General features: G+C 28.0%; 3 protein-coding genes and 1 long non-coding RNA gene across 8 annotated transcripts; 2 read left to right on the top strand and 2 right to left on the bottom strand.

Annotated features, from left to right (window-relative positions):
- Nucleotides 1–619: 619 nt before the first annotated feature.
- LOC126864027 (malonyl-CoA decarboxylase, mitochondrial-like) lies at nt 620–4,310 on the bottom strand. The gene is made up of 10 exons (XM_050614927.1): nt 3,594–4,310; nt 2,840–2,980; nt 2,556–2,696; nt 2,161–2,313; nt 1,943–2,096; nt 1,699–1,838; nt 1,496–1,631; nt 1,179–1,391; nt 993–1,098; nt 620–916 (listed from the first exon to the last, which is right to left on the bottom strand). Exons 1-10 carry the CDS (start codon nt 3,804–3,806, stop codon nt 808–810), a joined length of 1,506 nt encoding a protein of 501 aa, XP_050470884.1. The 5' UTR covers nt 3,807–4,310; the 3' UTR covers nt 620–807.
- On the top strand, nt 2,826–8,166 carry LOC126864025 (uncharacterized). Of its 3 annotated transcripts, none has more exons than XR_007689042.1 (8): nt 2,826–2,950; nt 4,329–4,592; nt 4,713–4,870; nt 5,176–5,332; nt 5,417–5,995; nt 6,082–6,372; nt 6,480–6,820; nt 7,343–8,166. XR_007689042.1 is itself a non-coding variant. In XM_050614926.1 (8 exons), exons 2-7 carry the CDS (start codon nt 4,535–4,537, stop codon nt 6,749–6,751), a joined length of 1,515 nt encoding a protein of 504 aa, XP_050470883.1. In that variant the 5' UTR covers nt 2,826–2,950; nt 4,329–4,534; the 3' UTR covers nt 6,752–6,754; nt 7,343–8,166. The 3 variants fall into 3 exon arrangements, 2 of the variants coding, with proteins under 2 accessions (XP_050470883.1, XP_050470882.1); XM_050614926.1 differs by having other exon boundaries at nt 6,480–6,754; XM_050614925.1 differs by having other exon boundaries at nt 2,827–2,950; nt 6,480–6,715.
- Nucleotides 7,698–16,796, top strand: LOC126864000 (regulatory-associated protein of mTOR). Of its 3 annotated transcripts, none has more exons than XM_050614859.1 (24): nt 7,698–7,846; nt 8,477–8,704; nt 8,801–8,903; nt 9,306–9,547; nt 9,624–9,770; nt 9,843–10,027; nt 10,106–10,165; nt 10,265–10,365; nt 10,435–10,568; nt 10,672–11,055; nt 11,114–11,188; nt 11,265–11,522; nt 11,625–11,768; nt 11,855–12,110; nt 12,206–12,247; nt 12,438–12,583; nt 12,663–12,760; nt 12,832–12,940; nt 13,013–13,176; nt 13,254–13,424; nt 13,502–13,743; nt 13,816–13,974; nt 14,082–14,364; nt 14,446–16,796. In XM_050614859.1, exons 1-24 carry the CDS (start codon nt 7,781–7,783, stop codon nt 14,639–14,641), a joined length of 3,993 nt encoding a protein of 1,330 aa, XP_050470816.1. In that variant the 5' UTR covers nt 7,698–7,780; the 3' UTR covers nt 14,642–16,796. The 3 variants fall into 3 exon arrangements, with proteins under 3 accessions (XP_050470816.1, XP_050470815.1, XP_050470818.1); XM_050614858.1 differs by having other exon boundaries at nt 13,810–13,974; XM_050614861.1 differs by lacking the exon at nt 12,206–12,247 and having other exon boundaries at nt 13,810–13,974.
- LOC126864085 (uncharacterized) lies at nt 14,850–18,985 on the bottom strand. Its single transcript, XR_007689064.1, has 2 exons — nt 18,583–18,985; nt 14,850–18,526 (listed from the first exon to the last, which is right to left on the bottom strand). It is a non-coding gene; the product is annotated as an uncharacterized LOC126864085 (long non-coding RNA).
- Between the last annotated feature and the right edge of the window lie 668 nt (nt 18,986–19,653).

The following is a 19,653-nucleotide window of genomic DNA, read 5'->3' as shown; positions in this document are numbered from 1 at the left end:
TAATTGTTTAGAAATGTAAATGAAATGTTTTTTAAAAAGCGAATTTAGATTTTATAAAATGTCAGCAAATTAATATACTTTATTATTTATCAAAATTCATGAAATATATTACTATATAATGTAAATTTTTTAATGTAAAAAATGCCTTTGGACATAAAATATTTAATTAAAAATAGTAAGTAGTATGATATAAAAATGCCGTTGTTTAAAATTACAATTTATAAAATTTTTGGATCACTTAAATTGCTTTTAACAGAGTTTAGTTTTAATAAACTATAAATTATATAATACGCTTAATCTTGTTGTATATATGAGTCAAAGATTTGAAAATGTAAAATAAAATTTATATTTAAAAAATACAAAACATAAACGTAAATATTAATAATATTAATTTTAATTTAATAATTTTTAAGTTAAATGTATTTCATTTCTAAATTTTCTGGTAATAGTGTGTGATTTAAAACGTGGTTAAGTTGGATAACAAATTAAGTACTTTTAAAAGAAGTTTTCATGCTATTTGATTAATTATTTCTATCCTTTTAAGTTCTTCCGGTTTTAATATTTCAATAATGTTCTTTGTCAAATCTTAGCTTTAATAAATAAATAACACTTGTTATCATAAATCTATAAAAATTTATTATGTACGACTCAATTCCATTTCTAGCTTATAATTGTACCATTATTTAAAATATATTTTCCTTTTATTTCGTTATTTATTACATAGACTTCTATTTATATATTTTTCACATTAAAAATATTCTTAGAAAAAGATTGAATAACTTCCTGTTTATAATCGTAAAATTTGTTTTATAATTTTTCGAACTGGTTAGCAAGATTAATTACATCTTCAGATGTGTTTATAAAATAATTTTCAATGTAATTTTGGCTGTTTTTTTCACATTCATCTAGGTAATATCTGTTGAAATGAATACTTAATTAAATATACAATACAGTAAATATATTAAATTAAATAAAGATATGGATTAAATTACCTATAGTTTACCATAATTCCACAGCTATTTCCAACACCACGTGGTGAAGGGTCAGCCAGCCAATTTATTCTCCACATAACAGCTCCATTACGAAGATGAAAGTTTGCTGTAATATAAAAAATGTTAGCTGTTTAGATTAATTTTTCCATGATATGTATAAAATTCGATTTATAACAATCAACCCACCAACATTATTTAAAGCATAATTTCGTCTCTTTTCTTTATATAAATACCATGCACATGCCCTAAGTAATGGCTTCCGCAAAATTTCGCATATTGCAATATCACGAGTCCATAATGAATTATTAAAAATTTTTTTTAAACCCAAAACAATATTTTCATTGTTTAAAACCTTTTGTACAGATTCATATTCTTCATTTGTAAACACATTATGTATATCTAAAAAGTATTTTATACCAAAGTATAATATTCTGGTGCTCAATCTTATATGGTTATATTAACATTAATAAATTTTATGACCATTTGAAATAAATTGCAATTACCTTGTTTTGTTTTTTCTAAAAACCAAGTTCTAAAATTAGGTATTGGTGATAAAGTAGATAATTCGGTTATCATAGGAAATTCTGATAACACTTGTTTTGCTACTTCTTTTATCAAATAATTACCAAGTTCAATACCCTAAAAAGAATTGCCTTTTGATTTGTATGTTATATAAATTTGCATTTTTAGATATTTATATACGTACTTGTAATCCTTTCTGTGTGGAAGTTATTGAATAAAATATTGCAGTCTTTATTTTGCATTTATCTTCTTCTAAAAATGTTACTTCTGTTTTTGGATTATCAAGAATTCTGACCTTCGCTTCTTCAATACCTCTTAAACTATCTATATGTTAATAACGTATTTTACTTTGTGTGTTTTTACTTAATGTATATTATTCATTATATTGTATTTAATTTTATGTGTAAAAGATATTTATTAAGATATACCTGGTATAATATCACATAATGCTGTATGCAATACAACAAGAGGTTCTCGTGGCATTGAAGGATGAGTAAAAATATAACATCTTCTATATGGTCCAACTCTTTGTTTCAAATCTAGCCAATTTCTTACGGGATGTATTGCTTCATAATCTGAAATCTTACAATTTTCAAATAATAAAGAATATAAAATATGTTATACTGTTTACTTGCCATTTGTATACCTTTTGTAGAATATCACATGAAGTTTGCCATGTTACTCTTTCTAAGTGTAGAAATCCTACTGAAAACCAGAGTAGTAATAAATCACGTAAGGTAATATTCAATTGCTGGATTGCAATACTTTCCTCTGTGTCTTTAGCTTTTAATATTAATTCCTAACAAATATATTTGTATAAAAATAAGTGATGTACCCTACTTATAATTTTGTATGTAAGATATTTTATTATATTTTTAGTGTAAAATTTATTGACTGCAGATTGTAAATCAATAATTAAATTTTAAGAAAATAACTATTTTTTGAAATATTTAGAACATTAAATATGAATTTTATATAGCATGAAGTAATTTTATCATTAAAATTGAAGTTATGTTATTTATATCATTTTAAATTGCTTACTAATATATCTGTCCTTAAATCAACAAGAAATTTTACACCATTTTGAAGTCTTCCAATTGTAATAAACAACCATTGGTAATCTGGTGTTAAAGCATTTTTTAAATTTCGTTCATAAGAAACTATACGTCTCTCATTGTTTGGCTGAAATAAAAGAAAAACAGAACAAAATAATTGCAAGTATTTTTTACTTATATTAATGCGATTTAAAAGTTTTTTTGGATTTTTAAGCTTTAATATCACAAAATTAAATATTTTATTTAACAAAAAATTAATAATATACAAACCTCTGTAGACACAAATTTTTCTGCTATATTGAATATAACAGGATGTTGAACAGCATATTTAAATGCTAAGATGCGCAAAATTTGTTCCTTGTCATTTTTGCTACTTTCTTGGTATGTACTACATAAAATACGAGCTTTGTTCTAAAATAAAATGTTAATTCTATTATATTATGCAATGATTTTATGTATGTTGCATAGAAATATTGTTAATTGAAACTTATAAATTAATATTTTTATTATTTGCAATTTATGTTAAATATTATATAAGTAACGATTTTGAGAAGTATGTTTTGGTTATGTAACTCAAAATAGATTATTTATTATAAAAAATTTAACAAAAAGGTTAGATAATATATTATATTGGAAAATGTAATTTCAAAGATAAAATTACTTTTATTATTGTATTTATATTGTAAAACTTTAAAATAATACGACAATATAAGGTTATGTTATAACCTTACTCTATATATGATAGTACTATAAAATAAACGTAAGATAACATAATTTTTATTTATTTTAATTCGATATATATCATTGTTTTAAAAGATAATATGTGTGATATGCAAAAATTTAGAGATGTAAACCATAATTTTTAAATGTAATACAAAATATCATAAAATTTGAAGAATAAAATTTATATGTTTAACTTATTGGTTTATGTTAAATATGTTTGATGTTCATTTGTCAATTATTGTTAACCATTAAAGATCAAGTAACATTTACGAAATATTAAACAATAATTTATGTTACTAACCTCAACAATCCAATTACAAATATTGCTATTTTTAAATTTGAATACTCCTTTTAATTGATTTTCAAAAGAAATAGTTTCACTGGACGTAGAAGTATCATATAGATTCCGTATAAGAAAAGATCTGAAACTCTTTTGTGTTATATTACCTTTTAAAATACATTTATTACTATAAATATCAACTAATGCTTTCACATGTGTACTTTTGAACATCATGTTCACTATTGACAACTATCATAAATCATGTAAAAAATACTTCAGTTACTTGAAATTACAAAACTAATATCAGAAGGTAACTGCTTCTCTTAACTTAGTTGAGTTTTTTTATAATAGAGATATTTTTATCTGATATGACATCCACACTTTGATATTAACATTCAGCTTAAAGGATAACAGTTAGATAGCATTAAAATATTGAGTACTTTTTATACGTAACATACATTAAGTAAAAAATTTAGCCTATCAGAAAGCTAAATGGTAATTTTTATTAATATGCAATAAACTAAGAAAGGATTTAAATAAATTTTTGCGATATATGAATAAAATCCTCGATCTGTTTGTCACTTTTATATTGATAAAGATGCACTCTTTTAATAACATTGATTATTTAATATATTGGAAAATTTAAATACAAGTTGTATAAAAAGAATGTCAGACAGTGTAACAAACAGAGCAAAATATGAAAGTTCTTTTGATAATAGTTTTTAATCTTTTCTCTATTGCTACTTTTCGTGATAGATACAACCGAGGGAAGGATTTCCTCTCTAACGTAACGTATTGTCAAAAAAGGTGTACAATGTGAAACAGTTGGCAATCATTAGTACTAAAATGGTGCTATAGTCGGAGACATTATGATACGTATTTAATTGCAGATCGATCAAAAACAAATTTTACTAAGCGTACATACTTTCAAAAATAAATGTGACCCTTTATCAACGTACAGAATGCAGATAGTGCATTTTTCTTGGGGTCTCATTTGGTATATTTTATCTACTTCTCAAGGTAATTTGACTATCTGTATTCTGTTTCATGTGACAGTTATTCAGTTTTGTAATTACACCTATTGTTATCATAATTTATGATAAGATTCAAACATTTTATTAGCTTTCTTTTGTGTTACAGTTAATGCTGATTATAACATTACATTAACACATGATGGCCCTGTAGTATTAGGTGGAACTATTACATTTAAAGCTGATATCTTTTATAATGGTATAAGACCATCAGAAACATTTAAATATAAATGGAGTGACAATGCATTAACTCCTCATATATATGAGGTTAGTTTCTTTTTATCCTATAATTTATTCAAAATAGTTTATCAATACATTTCAAAATTAGGTTATCAATTGAATTGTAAACTTTGCCCTGAAAAGAGAAGTTTTATAAAAGTATAATTCCTTATGACGCGATATTAAATAAATTTAATTGCTCAAAAACCTTTTGTTACAGTTTTAATAAAAAAAAATCAGATTATTTTATTATAATATGTTTCTTACATTTCAGTATTATCATTTATAAAACCTTAATGTATAAAACCTTAAATACTAATTTTGAATACATATATAACTTTGACTTTTCATAGACAGGGGCTATATCAAATACAACAACATATTGGAATTTAAATATTGCCCATGAAAATTATACAATTGGAAAATATGAAGTTGAAGTAGTGGTTTATAAATATGTCGTGTTTTGGTGGCAGGATGTTACCAGTACCCGTACCGAGTTTTATGTGACTGGTAAGTTAAGAATTGTTAAAAATCATTTTATAATATATTAACTTTTTGTCTATTATGTATATCATCAAATTAATGTTTTAATAGAATCTTTCAATGGAGACATCAAAGTTATACAGCCCAACAAAACATCAATGGATACATATGTCTCTTCAGCATCTGAAGCAAACATGACAATAAATATAAGAGAAGGAGATATGGATTATTTGATGAAAGCCACATCAGTATCAATTTATTGGTTTATAGATTGCAGATATTTTGGTCAAACAAATGACTTAAATTTCCTCTATAATTTTACAACTCCCGATACATCACATGTGTTAGAAGCTTTGGTCGTTGCATCATACGATTCACCAACAACAACTGTTCCACCTACTACAACGGTTCTACCAGTAACAACAACAATTATTCCTTCTAGTATAACTGTGCCAAATGTTACAATATCAAATACTACAACAGAAGATGTGGTAACTACTACCATATCTAGTAAAAGCATAACTGCAAAACCAATATTAATATCTACAACAATACCTCTAAATAATTCAGAAAATGTCAGTATTTCCAATGTAAATATTTCTTTACCTTATATTTGTTCCAACTCTTCGATAATTCCACCAGATCCTAATAAAACATATGGGCACTTCACTAAAAAAATTGATGTTCGTGGTAAGTAATATATTGTATGAGATCATATAAAATAATGATTTATGTTCAGTATAAGTTATAATAATGTATATTTATGGAATTTCTAGCACCTATAATGAATATATCAGTAGAGGGTACAAATTGGATTCAACCATGGGATATGTTATCTCTTAATGTAACATGTAAAGGTTCAGGACCTTTTAATAAGTGCCTTTATTTTCATAGAGGGAAGTATAATGTTACGGGAAATGAAACATGCGATACAGAAGATAACCTTTATTCTTGTAATTTTTCCATCATACATTATTTCTTGGAACCTAGCATATATACAATATTAATTATATTAGATAATGATGTCAGTAAACAAATCTATCCCTTGACAATAAATATTTATAAAGGTATATGTTATAAATATTGATATCAATAATAATAATAATAATGATACAAATTTTGTCTTTCTACAAATATTAATTGCTTTGATTACATTTTTAAATGTGTTTTCTAGTGACAACAAAGCCACAATTATCAGTGATTGTGGTACCTGTTTCTTGTTCTCTTGCTGCTGCGGTACTCATTATTTTTGGCATTGCATATTACATACAAAGTAAAGCAAGATTTACAGTGGAAGTTGCAGATTTTGACTTTGGTCAAAATAATCCAGAAATGGAGTATAAAACATTTACAGAACGTTTAAGAGATTCGATTAATAACGCTATAAGACCAGGAAGCAAACGGATAAGTGTATGCCAGCCCTATTATGGCAGCATGAATCGCTAACAAGTACAGATTGTACAGACTACATATTCTTTGACTGTCCATGACAGTCTTCACACATTGCAAAATAATGTTAATATATTAGCGTCTAACACATAGTAGCGCCTCGATAGAATGACGATCATTCGCCAATTCTTATTACAGAATGATCATCCGAGTAATTGATATACAAGAAATGAAATTGATATTATTTCTTGAATCTCGAATCTTAATATTATTTCATTAGAATGTTATTGTCAGTGTATGGATTACGTTATTGTATCGATTATCATTCTATACTTTTATTATCTTCATTTTTAAGCACTAAACAATACGAGCTATTCTGCATTGCCATTATTGCTTTTGTATTGCCATTACTGCTTCTGCATTGCCATTACCGCTTCTAACATTTCTTTACTTTTCTTTCCTCCATTTAAATACATGCTTTTATATGCACTTTATTATATTTATGAATTATTTATTGTTGTATTTTTATATACAATGTGTCGAATTTTAATGGAAATAATTAAACATCACCTTTAATTTTCATTTCAATCAAACACGCTTTATGTTATTTTTGACATCATAAGGTAATGAACATTTTATAAATTTCAGGGTTACAAACCTCTTAGTAATTCTCAAACTATTCAGTGATGTTTAAAATGAAGAAAAAAGTATTGAAATTATCAAGTATTTGGATTAAAGACTATGGGAGATTGAACAAGTGAAGAAGATGCTAAACGAAATGAATTACAAGAAGAGTTTCAAAATTAATATATCTTACGACATTTTTAAGTATCAAATAATTTAATCAGGAAGTTATTAATATTATATCATTAATAATGCGAATTTATTCATTCCAAGGAATTTATAAACGAAATTAAAATTGTATATAGAATAAATAAATATTGTATATATAGGCTGTGTACATAGTATGCAATGAAATATTGCTTTTGATGTTTTGCGGAAATGAAGTTATAATATTAATTTATAATATTTTTTCTAGAATTTTAACATTGTGAAATTTCATGAAACACATTTTTTCTACTTTTAATGTGTTTAACTTCGGGTTACTGGATTCATGTACTACTTAACTCATTCATCACAAGAAAAATATTGGTAAGCACGTAATTATATAAGCATGTAGATTACCAATTACAAAAGCGTGATAAACAAAAAGATATAATACTTATTTAAATGATACATCTTGTAATGCGAATTTTTCGTATATATATGTGCTTCTACACATATACATGCAATTTGCATATACGTATATAGTATTAAATTTAATTACCCAGGTATATGAAAGTATTTCAGTAAGTTATTCAGCTAAAACTACTTATAAAAAAAATTGTTAAGTTAGATTACGATTTCAATGATTCAGTTATAAAGTAACCTACTAAATAGTATTTAATAAATAAAAATGTTCTTGTAAAGAATTGGTGCTACTGTTATTTTCCATCATTTATTTATGCTTCTGTAATTTCAATAACGTTTAAACGAGGAAGGAAATTAAAAAATAACGCGGGTAACAGGTGGCACCATCTGTACACGATTATTGCGATCAAAAAATCTGCGTGTTCGTGAGTTCGTGAGAGTTCATTGGTAATATCGTTAGGGATTTAAGATGGCGGCTGATGAAGTAAACTTACGAAATTGTGCTCTGTTAAAAGTCGTTTGTGCTTTTGTCGTTTATTGAATATTGTCAGTTGATAGTTTCAATTCATCTTTATGTAATATCGATTTAAGATCTTCAACGAACGAAACGTGTCTTTCGAAAAAGTAAGATATAAACTTTTCCCGAGTCACGGGCTTACAATGTCAGTAATTGCCTCAAAGCCATGCCACGAGAAAGAGAATTTGAAATCGACGGAGGAGGACGATTGGAAAATGCAGCTTGCATTTTGCAAACCACGGCATACAGCGACAATTGAAGGCGTAAATTGCATTACACAGACATGGAGGATGAAAGAACGGGTTTGTTACTTTTTTTCTTTGCTTCTTTGGTTGATATACCCTGACAAATTATGTACTTAATTCTATGATAGAGTTTTATAAATTTCTATTTTCTAGATGAAAACTGTGAGCGTGGCTCTAGTTTTATGTTTAAACGTTGGTGTTGATCCACCGGACATTGTCAAGACGCAACCGTGCGCACGTCTCGAGTGTTGGATCGGTATTTATTTTAGTTTATTTACATCCCCACAATTCCCCGCTGCCATTGCCATTATGTAATGCATTTTGAGGTTATGCATGTGGATGACAGCAGTCTGTAAATGAATGCTATTTTAGTAAATAAGCTGTAGATGGCGTTATATTTATTATTAATTTGAATATTTTATCTGTAGTATGAGAATGTTTTTTTGCTTTCTTTCCTTTGTTTTTCTTTTACTGGTTATTTCAAATGTGCATAATTTCTTTTTTGTGATTGCATTATTTTATAGTTTTGTATAATTGTATAATTATAAACAAAAATTGCACTGGTTTTAATTATTCCATTCAAATGATCTAATTGTGACTTGAAACTTAATTGTTATTGATTACAATTAGAACAATTATAATTTTTAAAATTTTATAGATCCTTTGTCAGTGAGTCCACAGAAAGCTTTAGAAACTATAGGTTCTAATTTACAAAAACAGTATGAACGATGGCAACCAAGAGCTCGTTACAAACAAAGTTTAGACCCCACTGTTGAAGAAGTTAAAAAATTGTGTACTTCTTTGAGACGAAATGCAAAGGAGGAAAGAGTTCTTTTTCATTATAATGGTCATGGTGTTCCTAAACCTACTAGTAATGGTGAAATTTGGGTATTTAATAGAGTTAGTAAACTCAAGCATTTTAATTAGTATAAATAATAATTTGATAAATATTTTTAATATCACATTATTATTGCAGACATATACACAATATATTCCTTTGTCTGTATATGATTTACAGACATGGATGGGTGCACCTAGCATCTATGTATATGACTGCTCCAATGCAGGTATTATTGTAGAGTCTTTTCAACAATTTGCAGAGCAACACGAGAAAGAATATGAGGTATAAATATTAAGAGAGATTTAAGTAAAAGTAATTGTCATATGTAACCATATTGAAAATGTTACCTTATAGATGGAAAAGCAGGCAGTTCAGCAGAATCGTGCAACTGGAGTTGCAAGTGCCACTGCACCATCCTATAAAAATTGTATCCAATTGGCAGCATGCGCTGCTAATCAAATCTTACCTATGAATCCAGACTTACCTGCAGACATATTTACATCATGTCTTACAACTCCAATAAAAATAGCATTGCGATGGTAAGATAGAAATATAATTTGTTGAAGATATACCAAATTTTGTATAGTACCAGAGTTAAACTACTATTTCTTTTGTAGGTTTGTCATGCAAAATACATCAAAGTTGGTACCAAAAATATCACTAGATTTAATTGACAAGTAAGAATTATATATAGTAGGGACAAGTTTATAGTACTTATGTATATAGTATTTTCTTGAACGAAATAAAATGTTGAAATTATGATAAATACATTTCAGAATTCCAGGACAATTGACTGATAGAAGAACAATGTTAGGGGAACTTAATTGGATTTTTACAGCAATTACTGACACTATTGCATGGAACACATTGCCAAGAGGTAAATTTGTATACTATAATTGTTGTTAGAATATATAAATGACAAATACTAAATATATTCGATTTATAGATTTATTTCAGAGATTATTCAGACAAGATTTATTAGTAGCTAGTTTATTTAGAAATTTCTTACTTGCTGAAAGAATACTTCGCTCATATGACTGCACTCCAGTTTCTTGCCCAAAATTACCACCTACTTATCAGGTAAATAGAAAAATATTTTAACCTTAATATTTTTCTAAAAATTAGGTATTTTTTTTATTTATTATTATTCTTTCATTAATATATTTATCTCTTATTAATTTAGCACCCTATGTGGCAGGCATGGGATTTGGCACTTGATCTCTGCTTAGCACAATTGCCATCTATTCTTGAAAATGAAGATCAATTTATACATTCACCTTTTTTTGAAGAACAATTGACAGCCTTTCAAGTATGGCTTACACTAGGTTCTAAAAATCGCAATCCTCCAGAGCAACTGCCAATAGTACTACAAGTGTTATTAAGTCAAGTTCATAGACTAAGAGCGTTAGAGTTATTAGGGCGTTTTCTTGATCTTGGTCCATGGGCAGTGAACTTGGCTCTTAGTGTAGGCATTTTTCCATATGTTTTAAAATTACTTCAAAGTAATGCCAGAGAACTACGTCCACTACTTGTTTTCATTTGGGCAAAGATTCTTGCAGTTGATAGTGTAAGTGTTAAGAATTTCAATATCTTAAACCTTTCATTAATTATTTATTATATTTTAGACTTGTCAAGCAGATCTTGTACGAGATGGAGGGCATAAATATTTTTTATCTGTTCTTCAGGATACTTCTATACCGGTATTATATTGTTATACATAATTTTATCGAAAAATTTTTTCATGCAACTTTTTTATACAAATCTATTCTGTTTTAGAGTGAACATAGGACGTTAGCAGCCTTTGTTTTGGCTAGCATTGTAAATGACTATCGACCGGGTCAAGTAGCTGCAAATCATGGCAGTCTTGTCTCAATTTGTCTGGAACAACTTGGAGATTCAAATGCTTTATTACGACAATGGCTATGTTTGTGTCTCGCGAGACTTTGGCATAATTATGACAAAGCAAGATGGTGCGGAGTCAGAGACATTGCCCACGAAAAACTGTTTACATTATTACAGGACCCAGTTCCTGAGGTATAAAATCATTTCATGATGAGGTCAAATTCATTTATTTAATGTATTAATATTTATGCATGATGATAGTAATATATTTAAAAAAGAAATAAAATTATATAGGTTCGAGCGGCGAGTGTTTATGCTTTGGGAACATTCATAAATAGTGTAACAACACGAAGTGAACATGCGAATAATATTGATCAAATTATAGCTATGACGCTTATTAATACTGTGTCTCATGACATGTGTCCCTTAGTTAGAAAAGTATGTAAGTTTGTCGTATAACAATACATATTCTAATTATATACGTAATATTCTTAATATAAAACAAATTATGAATTATTTTACAGGAATTAGTAGTAGCACTTCAGTGGATGGTATTACATTTTGAAAATTCGTTTGTAACATTAGCATTGGCTGAAGAAAATAGTCGAAAAGATCTCGTAGTGGAGACGTTATCGCCATTTAGTGGAATGAGACGTATTAGTTCTAGAGATAGGTTGAAAATGCTTTCTCCGAACAACACGTACAGTGTGGATAGTACAGATGGATTTGGTCAGGATCGTATTAAAAGAGTGTCGTCGTCGTCGTCTATTAGTAGCTTAGGTAAGTGATAAAATGTGTTGCTTTTAGCTAGAGTTACTAGCTTTATTGCCGGATTTTCGATAACAGTTCCTTGTATTGTTTCATTCATGTACCAGGAAATAATTGGGAGTTCGTGAGGAAACCTTGCGAGTCACTTGGTAATAATGATTGGAAATTCCATTGCATGTTCGTACATAGTTCATCCTTCATTTTTAGATCTCGTAATTTTTAATTTATAGCCAATGCTATATCACTATTTTGTTATTTACAAGCACATTATCGTAAGGAACAGATATTTTTCTATATTAAAAATAAAATACAATAAACCGTGTTTTTTATTACTTGTAGGGCACAGTTCTCTTGGAAATTTACCAAGTCTTTCCTATGGTAGTGTATATATGAAATTGTGGCATGGATTATGCAGTCTTGACAATGATCCTCATCCTGTGGTTGCTACTATGTCCCAGAAGGTCACAAATCATATTCGAAATCAGGTAAACACGATGATTTAATAATGATTACATTGATTTATATCAAAATTTAATGAAATAGTACAATATTTCTTAACTGCAGGTCAAAGAATCCTCTGCACCTAAGGAAGTAATTGAAACAAAAATATCTTCGTCACTGTCTCTTCCGCCTTCTCCATCAAATCGTACTACATATTTAAGGTTAGTCATTATTTAATATATTTTTATATATGATTTTTATACTGTTATGTTTAACTTATTCTAAAATAAAGTAATAGCAAAGGAGAATCACCACCTACAGTAAACTCTGGGACAGATTTATTACGTTCGTCGAGAATACCATTGCATGGCAATCGTTCAAGAAAACCAATTCCCAATACAGTAAGAATTACTTGATGTCGTTTATGAGTAATGCTATGTTTTACTTATATTTATAGCGGTATTTTATTGCAGATTTCAGAAGAAGCAGATGAAGTTGCTGGAATTAAAACACCATTAACTACTTCACAATTTGTTGAATGGAGTTGTGCTCAATTTGCTCAGCCTGTTAGTTTAGAAATTGAAACTGAATCAATGAATGACATGGAAAGTAGAGCACATTATGAAAGAGAATGGCGGTAAGAATTCTTAATGTAATTACTTACTATAGTATCATTGCAAAGAGAAAAACTAACTTGCAGTTTTCAATATTTAGATACTTAAGAAATAAGAAACAAAGATGTGATGCAAGAGAAGAACAATTACGTGCAGTACAAAGTAGGGTAGAATCACAAGTATTTCACACAAGGTGTTCACATTCTCCAGAAGTTTTAACATTTCATCCTTTTGAACCTCATTTGGCTGTAGCATTGAAAGATTACTTTGGGTATTTGTTTTAATATAGTCTAATTTCGTTACTATCATATGAGACATGATATTACTTAATAAATTATTTATTTACAGGGTATGGGATTGTCAGACCGGTACAAAGTTAACTTATTGTGCAAGTCATGGAAATAAAATGTCTCGTATTACAGCGCTGGAGTTTATTAATGCTCACGATATAACGTTATTAATGGCTGGATCTGATGATGGTTCGGTTAGAGTGTGGAAAAATTATAGTAGTATGTTAAATCGCGATCCAGTTTTACTTACTGCTTGGCAAGCAATGGCTGATATACAACCTGCAACAAAAGCAACTACCGGTATGTATATTCTAGAATATCAATGTATTTATTGCAACTATGTACATTAATTAAAATTGTTTGTAGCAACAGCTGGATTAGTTACTAAGTGGGAGCAAAGATCCCTTACATTGGCTGTAACAGGTGATGTTCGTATTGTCAGACTTTGGGATGCAGAGACTGAATTAAAGAAACAAGATATACCAACAGGTGCTGATTGTTGTGCTACATGCGTTGACGTCGATGGTATAGGTTAGTTTCTTACATACTTTATATTAATTTAATTGCAGAATTAGATATACATGTAAAAGGCGTAAAATGTGATAGAAGTAAACATTATTTTATTTAATTACACATAGGTGCCATGATGGCAGTAGGTTGTGGAGATGGTTCAGTTCGTTTATTTGATAGAAGATTGCCCCCTTTAGAATCAAGAGTTATGATTTGGAGAGAGCATACAGCATGGGTGCTAGGCACATCTTTGAGAAAATGTGAAAGATCTGCGCCGCAACTGTTCACTGGATCATCTTCAGGAGATATTAGAATATTTGATCTTAGAAAAAATTCTTCTGTGAGCACTGTACAGATAACACAAGGTATTACAGCATTGGCAGCACATGAAATGGCTGATATTTTTGCGTGGTAAGTTTAGGATATTATTGACCGGAATCATAGTAAAATTATACAGATTATTTCAGATCTGTTTATGCATATTCTTTTCAGTGGATCAACAAATCACTGTATAAGTGTATATAACACTATGGGTCAACACCTAAACACAATAAAATTTCATGAAGGATTTATGGCCACTCGTATTAGTCCAGTAAGTTGTCTAAGTTTTCATCCCTATCGTGTGATTCTAGCAGCTGGTTGTGTAGACAATACTATCACAGCATATGCATCTGAATCACGCAGATGACTAATAGAGATGGAATTGTTGTAAAATTATTTTTACAAATGTAAATCAATGGTACTTGATACTCTTAACACTAATAGTCAGTGAAAACAAATGTTAGGGGCGTAATATTGGACTTTATTAGGAAAATTAGAAGGTGCATTCTTATTTTTCACTTATTTACGATTTTCTACTGCGTTTTTTTCGTATCTACAAACGCCTTTCTTTGGAATTAATTTATGTGGAGAAACTAACAATAATTCTTGTGATTACAAAACCTGTGAAGCAACTAAAGTCTTTTGGGACGACCAAAGAGAAGATAATACAAGCTACATGTGCAAGGGCAATGTAATATTTTGAAACGCAGTTGAAAAAAATTTGATGTTCTTACGAATAATGATGCATAATATATGCGTATGTGATGCAACGAAAAAGATTTGAATGTATGTATGAATGTGTTTAATATTTAATAAAGCTTGTAACATTCGCAAGGAAATAACCTTGATTATTGTGCCATGCAAAATTAGCTCCAATTAGATTTATGAATAATGTTTCATATAAATTTAGGTAATAGAAGATTCAATTGTTTTTCACATCTTAATAATTCCTTCCCTTAATTCTCTTTTTATTTCTTAATATTTTTACAAAATTTTAGTCTTGGAGCTAGAATTTATTTAAATAATTTAACTACATTTAGTTTATGACTAGTATCAATAATAATAAAGATCAATAATAAAGAATAAATATAGTGAAGATTAAAAGGACCGAAATAAATTACTTAAAATGGCAACTGTATGAAACAATGTTTCTGTATTAATGAAAAATTTTTTGTAAATTTGCTTTATGTATATGTTTTTATTTATAACTCTCATTATGAAACTTTTCGTTGCAATTTTAAAGAAAAAGAATTGTTTTTGTAAATATTATGTATCATATATTTATCAACAACAATATTATTTGTTAAATGGTATTAATGTTGCGTTTAAGTAATAATGGTTTATAAGCGTCTCTTTGTAACTTGTGAAAATACCTCTCATCATGTTAAAAACTTAAAAAGTTTGTAAGGAAATGCCTTCTCAGTGACAAATGATTTAAATAATTATGCAAATATATATAATTTGTATTTGACTAATTAAGCCACTATACTATTTGGAAAGTATTTTATGAATATTTATACGTTGTATGTGTGTGTATTTTATATTGCTATTGTAACCCTTCATTGCTACCGTTATTGTTTATGGATATTATAATCGTTTTGAAAGAATGTCACATCGGTATGTATCAAGAAGAAGCAATCTGATTTTATATGTATTAGTAATATGAGTATAATCTAAATTGCATAAATGATAAGGAAGAGCAAGAAAAAATCAGGTAATAAATTCGCGAATAAAAATGTACATAAGTATAGAATATCAAGTGTAATGTTTGAAAAACCGCAATGTTAAAAATATAGATTTACTTCCTCGTATTATATATACAATAATTTTGTTAGTAATATTTAGCATTCAGAAACGCGATAAGAGATGTGGATTGCTATCCTTTAAATATATGTATAAAATAAGGATCTCTGATGTAGTTGCATATATAAGATGTTTCAAAAATTGAGTGCATTCATACTCACGTATAAATGTAAAAGAGTAAATTTTTACTTAATAACGGAGTACATAACAAATAATGTTTATTTGTGGCATAGAACCCTTTGTGCGTGTATATAAAATTTATATATAGATTAAAAACACGCTTTGTGTTTGGAGAAAGAGATATTTATTTAAATGGAAAAGATAAGATATTTTAATCGTGAAATTGATGTAGCATTACAATTTATCAATTTGTGACACGTGTTTCTGTCAATACATTGGTTATTTTGATTGTAAACTTCCGGGACACATTATATAACCGGGGTTGATGGGAATTTTAATGGAGACATCTAAATGGTACTTACTCGTTAAATTCAGCATTAATTGTTATATAAACGCTTAGAATTATTTCTGTATATATTATTATATATACGATGCACCGTCATATTGCTATCGTTAACGATAACTATCGGAAACGTGAAACATTAGGAGAATAATTCACGACAGGGCGAATATGATGTATTATTTTGCGCTGTAACCGTTATTATACATATATGATCGCCTTGTAACAAATATAATATAATTATGTTACTTCAGTGTAAGATTAATTTGCACAATTGTTTATTTACTAACGCAAATGTTAAGTAATGGCGGAAGGTACGTAATAGATAATATCTTAAAAATTTTTATTACTAATTATGAATAATAATTATATTATTAATCGTATTATTATTATATTTTAGAGAATTATCAAAGTATTTAAATTAATCGTGTGATTTATTTTTGAATAGATATGTTACAGTAATAAGTGATAACTGTCATAACATAAATAAAATGTAACTATTATTACAGAATAAACGATGAATTAACATGATTATATATATAGCAATACGTATTGACTAATATGGTACAAATTGGTTGATTAGTCTTGTAACTGTCATTGACTGGTTTATGTCGGAAGGAGAAACCTACGTATATACATTGTAAATATGTATATATGAACTTAGTTACTTACTAATATTCAGATCATCGTCATTCTTAGATTTGCAGTGTCACTTTGCAAATGTAAGTGTAAATCAGAGTGAAGGAATGGGTCATCAAAGTGTAACTAACGGTTTGTATATTTTAACTGGTTCTGTTAACAATAGAATCTCACCATATCACAATCTCGTTGATTATAGTCGCAACAAATTATTGCTTGAATATAGTATTTAAATGCCAACCAATGAAACAGGTGTTATAATGTTATTTCTAGGATAGCTTAGAGATAGATCTATTACTGGATTGCTGTAAATCATTACGATTCGTCAATTCCGTTCGAGAGTACTAAATTTCAAATTTCTTATTTCCGCAGTTATTAAAAACGTGCCTTTCGAAAAAATAATTGAAATAGGAATACGATTATACAACATTTGTTTATTTTCATAATACAATTTTTATTATAATCATTATATATATATATAGTAGATGTAAAAAACAAATTCTGTATTTTTGGTTTTATGGTTTATAGCTTTAATGCAAGTTCAAATATTTTCCCGCCTCTTAGCGTGTATACAGCGCCGACGTTTAGTTTTTAAAATAACTTTTCGTTTAGCATTCTGATTAGAAAATAGTCGTAGATACAACGTGTAAGATGTTGATGAAGTACATATTTAATATTGCATTTCATTTGCGTTTTAGCTTAATAGCAACGTTGCTAAAGTTGCTGGAACGAATTCTGTGCTTACAATTAGTGTAGGAAATGATACAATTCTATCAAAGGAGATTTTAACTTTAAATGTAGCTATGTTCCAACTATAAAAATGACTAAGAAGCTTAGAACGAAAAACAATAAGGAATACAGAATAAAAATGAACAAAAAAATAGAAAGAGGAAGTCACTGACATCAAGAGAAGGTATTTCAATGATTAAAATATTTCTAATGTAAATATAGAAGAAACCATTTCAAAAGTATTTTTCTATATAAAAGATATATTTTAAATAATATGAAATTAAAGCTACATACTGAATTCTTTTCCATAGCTAATATACATATTTAAATACAGCTTTTGATCAGTATCTTTATTAAATTCATTAAATTTGAATTTTTAAATAAAATTAAATCCATGTCTGGTGATTTGAATGAAGGCTACTATAAATATGTAGCTTGTCGCGAAACAAACGCCTGGAAGATGTGCATCTAGGTATCTACGGTTTGTTTTATGACGGAGCGGAAGAAGAAGAGAGGTATTAAGGCAGGCGCTTCCTTTAAACAATATTTACTCTTACTTCCATATTTTTCTTTAATCTTATCTTCTTTCACTTTACAGAATGTCCCGACTATTTCAACGACCTATTATACGTATTAGCAACCAGTGTTACTAGATAAAAATAGGTTCGGGTACTGACCTCATTTCATGATATTCGGGAACAAGGATAAAGTAGTTTTCTCCGTGCACTTTCCTGTTATCCTGGAAGTTTAAACGCATTATTAATATTGTAAGTATATATTTTTTTGTTGAAATTACTATTGTAGAATATAGTGTTTTAAATTGTTATTGAGTTATAAATGAAACCATATACAAAATATATTGTATAATAACCTGAATAACTGTGTAAACTAACGAGGATTATGTTTAGTAAATTCGGTTAAATTTTAAGATTAAGTAGAAATTTTTAAGGGAATTCACAATTATGCTCTATTTTGATAAGAAGCTGCCATAATTTATGATTTATTTCCTTGTAAATGGCCTGTTGACGACCAATTTCAAATTTTGTAAAAAAGAGTTAACATAGTAGATATAAAATTATTAAAAAGCTGAAGATGAATAATCTTCTTTTTGCCATTATAGCAATTATTTTTTAATGTAATGAAATAAAAATTTATATATTTCTGATATTGAAAATTAAAAAGGATTTTTATATCTTCAGAATTAATAGAATAAAATAAAGAAAGATTTTTTTTTAATATTTTATTCGGCTGTAGATTCCTTTAACTCGTTACAACGTCCGTGTACTTTCCCTTTTTCTATTTCTATACAGTTGACGAAAGTTTCAATTTCGAAAGCTGCTAATGAGATTTACGATTTAGAAATTTCAATTCGATGGCAATCCATCTTTAGAAATTCTTTGTATTCCATTCGGATATTATTTGTCTTCCATTTTCCATATCCTCGCAGATCCTCCCAGATTTTTGTGTAAATTGCTTGTCAGTATTATCAAATAATGCCAGGAGCGTTATAGATCGATAACTTTGACATCATCCTTACTCGTACTACTTATTTCATTTTCCTAGAAAATTATTCTGTTAAGATATCCTATATATATCTTCTTCACAAACGTAAAATTTCAATTAAAATTACTATATCTTTTTAAAACAATTTTATTTTTAATTTTCTCAAATTAATCATTTAGATTAATTTAGAACTAAAATACAATAAACTAAAATGTTTGTTAGTATTAAGTTTTTACTGACTACTT

The sequence above is a fragment of the Bombus huntii genome, chromosome 3 (assembly GCF_024542735.1).
Source record: "Bombus huntii isolate Logan2020A chromosome 3, iyBomHunt1.1, whole genome shotgun sequence".
Taxonomy (NCBI): Eukaryota; Metazoa; Arthropoda; class Insecta; order Hymenoptera; family Apidae; genus Bombus; species Bombus huntii.
This window is presented reverse-complemented; position numbering and strand designations above follow the sequence as displayed.

Bases quoted from the DNA above. Each gene is read 5' to 3' on its own strand.
- LOC126864027 (XM_050614927.1), bottom strand. From the start codon at position 3,806: ATGATGTTCAAAAGTACACATGTGAAAGCATTAGTTGATATTTATAGT. The intron at 2,697-2,839 runs GTTTGTATATTA...CTTTTATTTCAG, and splicing joins AAAAATTTGTGTCTACAGAG to CCAAACAATGAGAGACGTAT. The intron at 917-992 runs GTAATTTAATCC...TCATTTCAACAG, and splicing joins GGAATTATGGTAAACTATAG to ATATTACCTAGATGAATGTG.
- LOC126864025 (XM_050614925.1), top strand. From the start codon at position 4,535: ATGCAGATAGTGCATTTTTCTTGGGGTCTCATTTGGTATATTTTATCT. The intron at 5,333-5,416 runs GTAAGTTAAGAA...ATGTTTTAATAG, and splicing joins TACCGAGTTTTATGTGACTG to AATCTTTCAATGGAGACATC. The intron at 5,996-6,081 runs GTAAGTAATATA...TGGAATTTCTAG, and splicing joins TAAAAAAATTGATGTTCGTG to CACCTATAATGAATATATCA.
- LOC126864000 (XM_050614858.1), top strand. From the start codon at position 7,781: ATGTGTTTAACTTCGGGTTACTGGATTCATGTACTACTTAACTCATTC. The intron at 8,904-9,305 runs GTATTTATTTTA...AAAATTTTATAG, and splicing joins ACGTCTCGAGTGTTGGATCG to ATCCTTTGTCAGTGAGTCCA. The intron at 13,425-13,501 runs GTATTTGTTTTA...ATTTATTTACAG, and splicing joins GCATTGAAAGATTACTTTGG to GGTATGGGATTGTCAGACCG.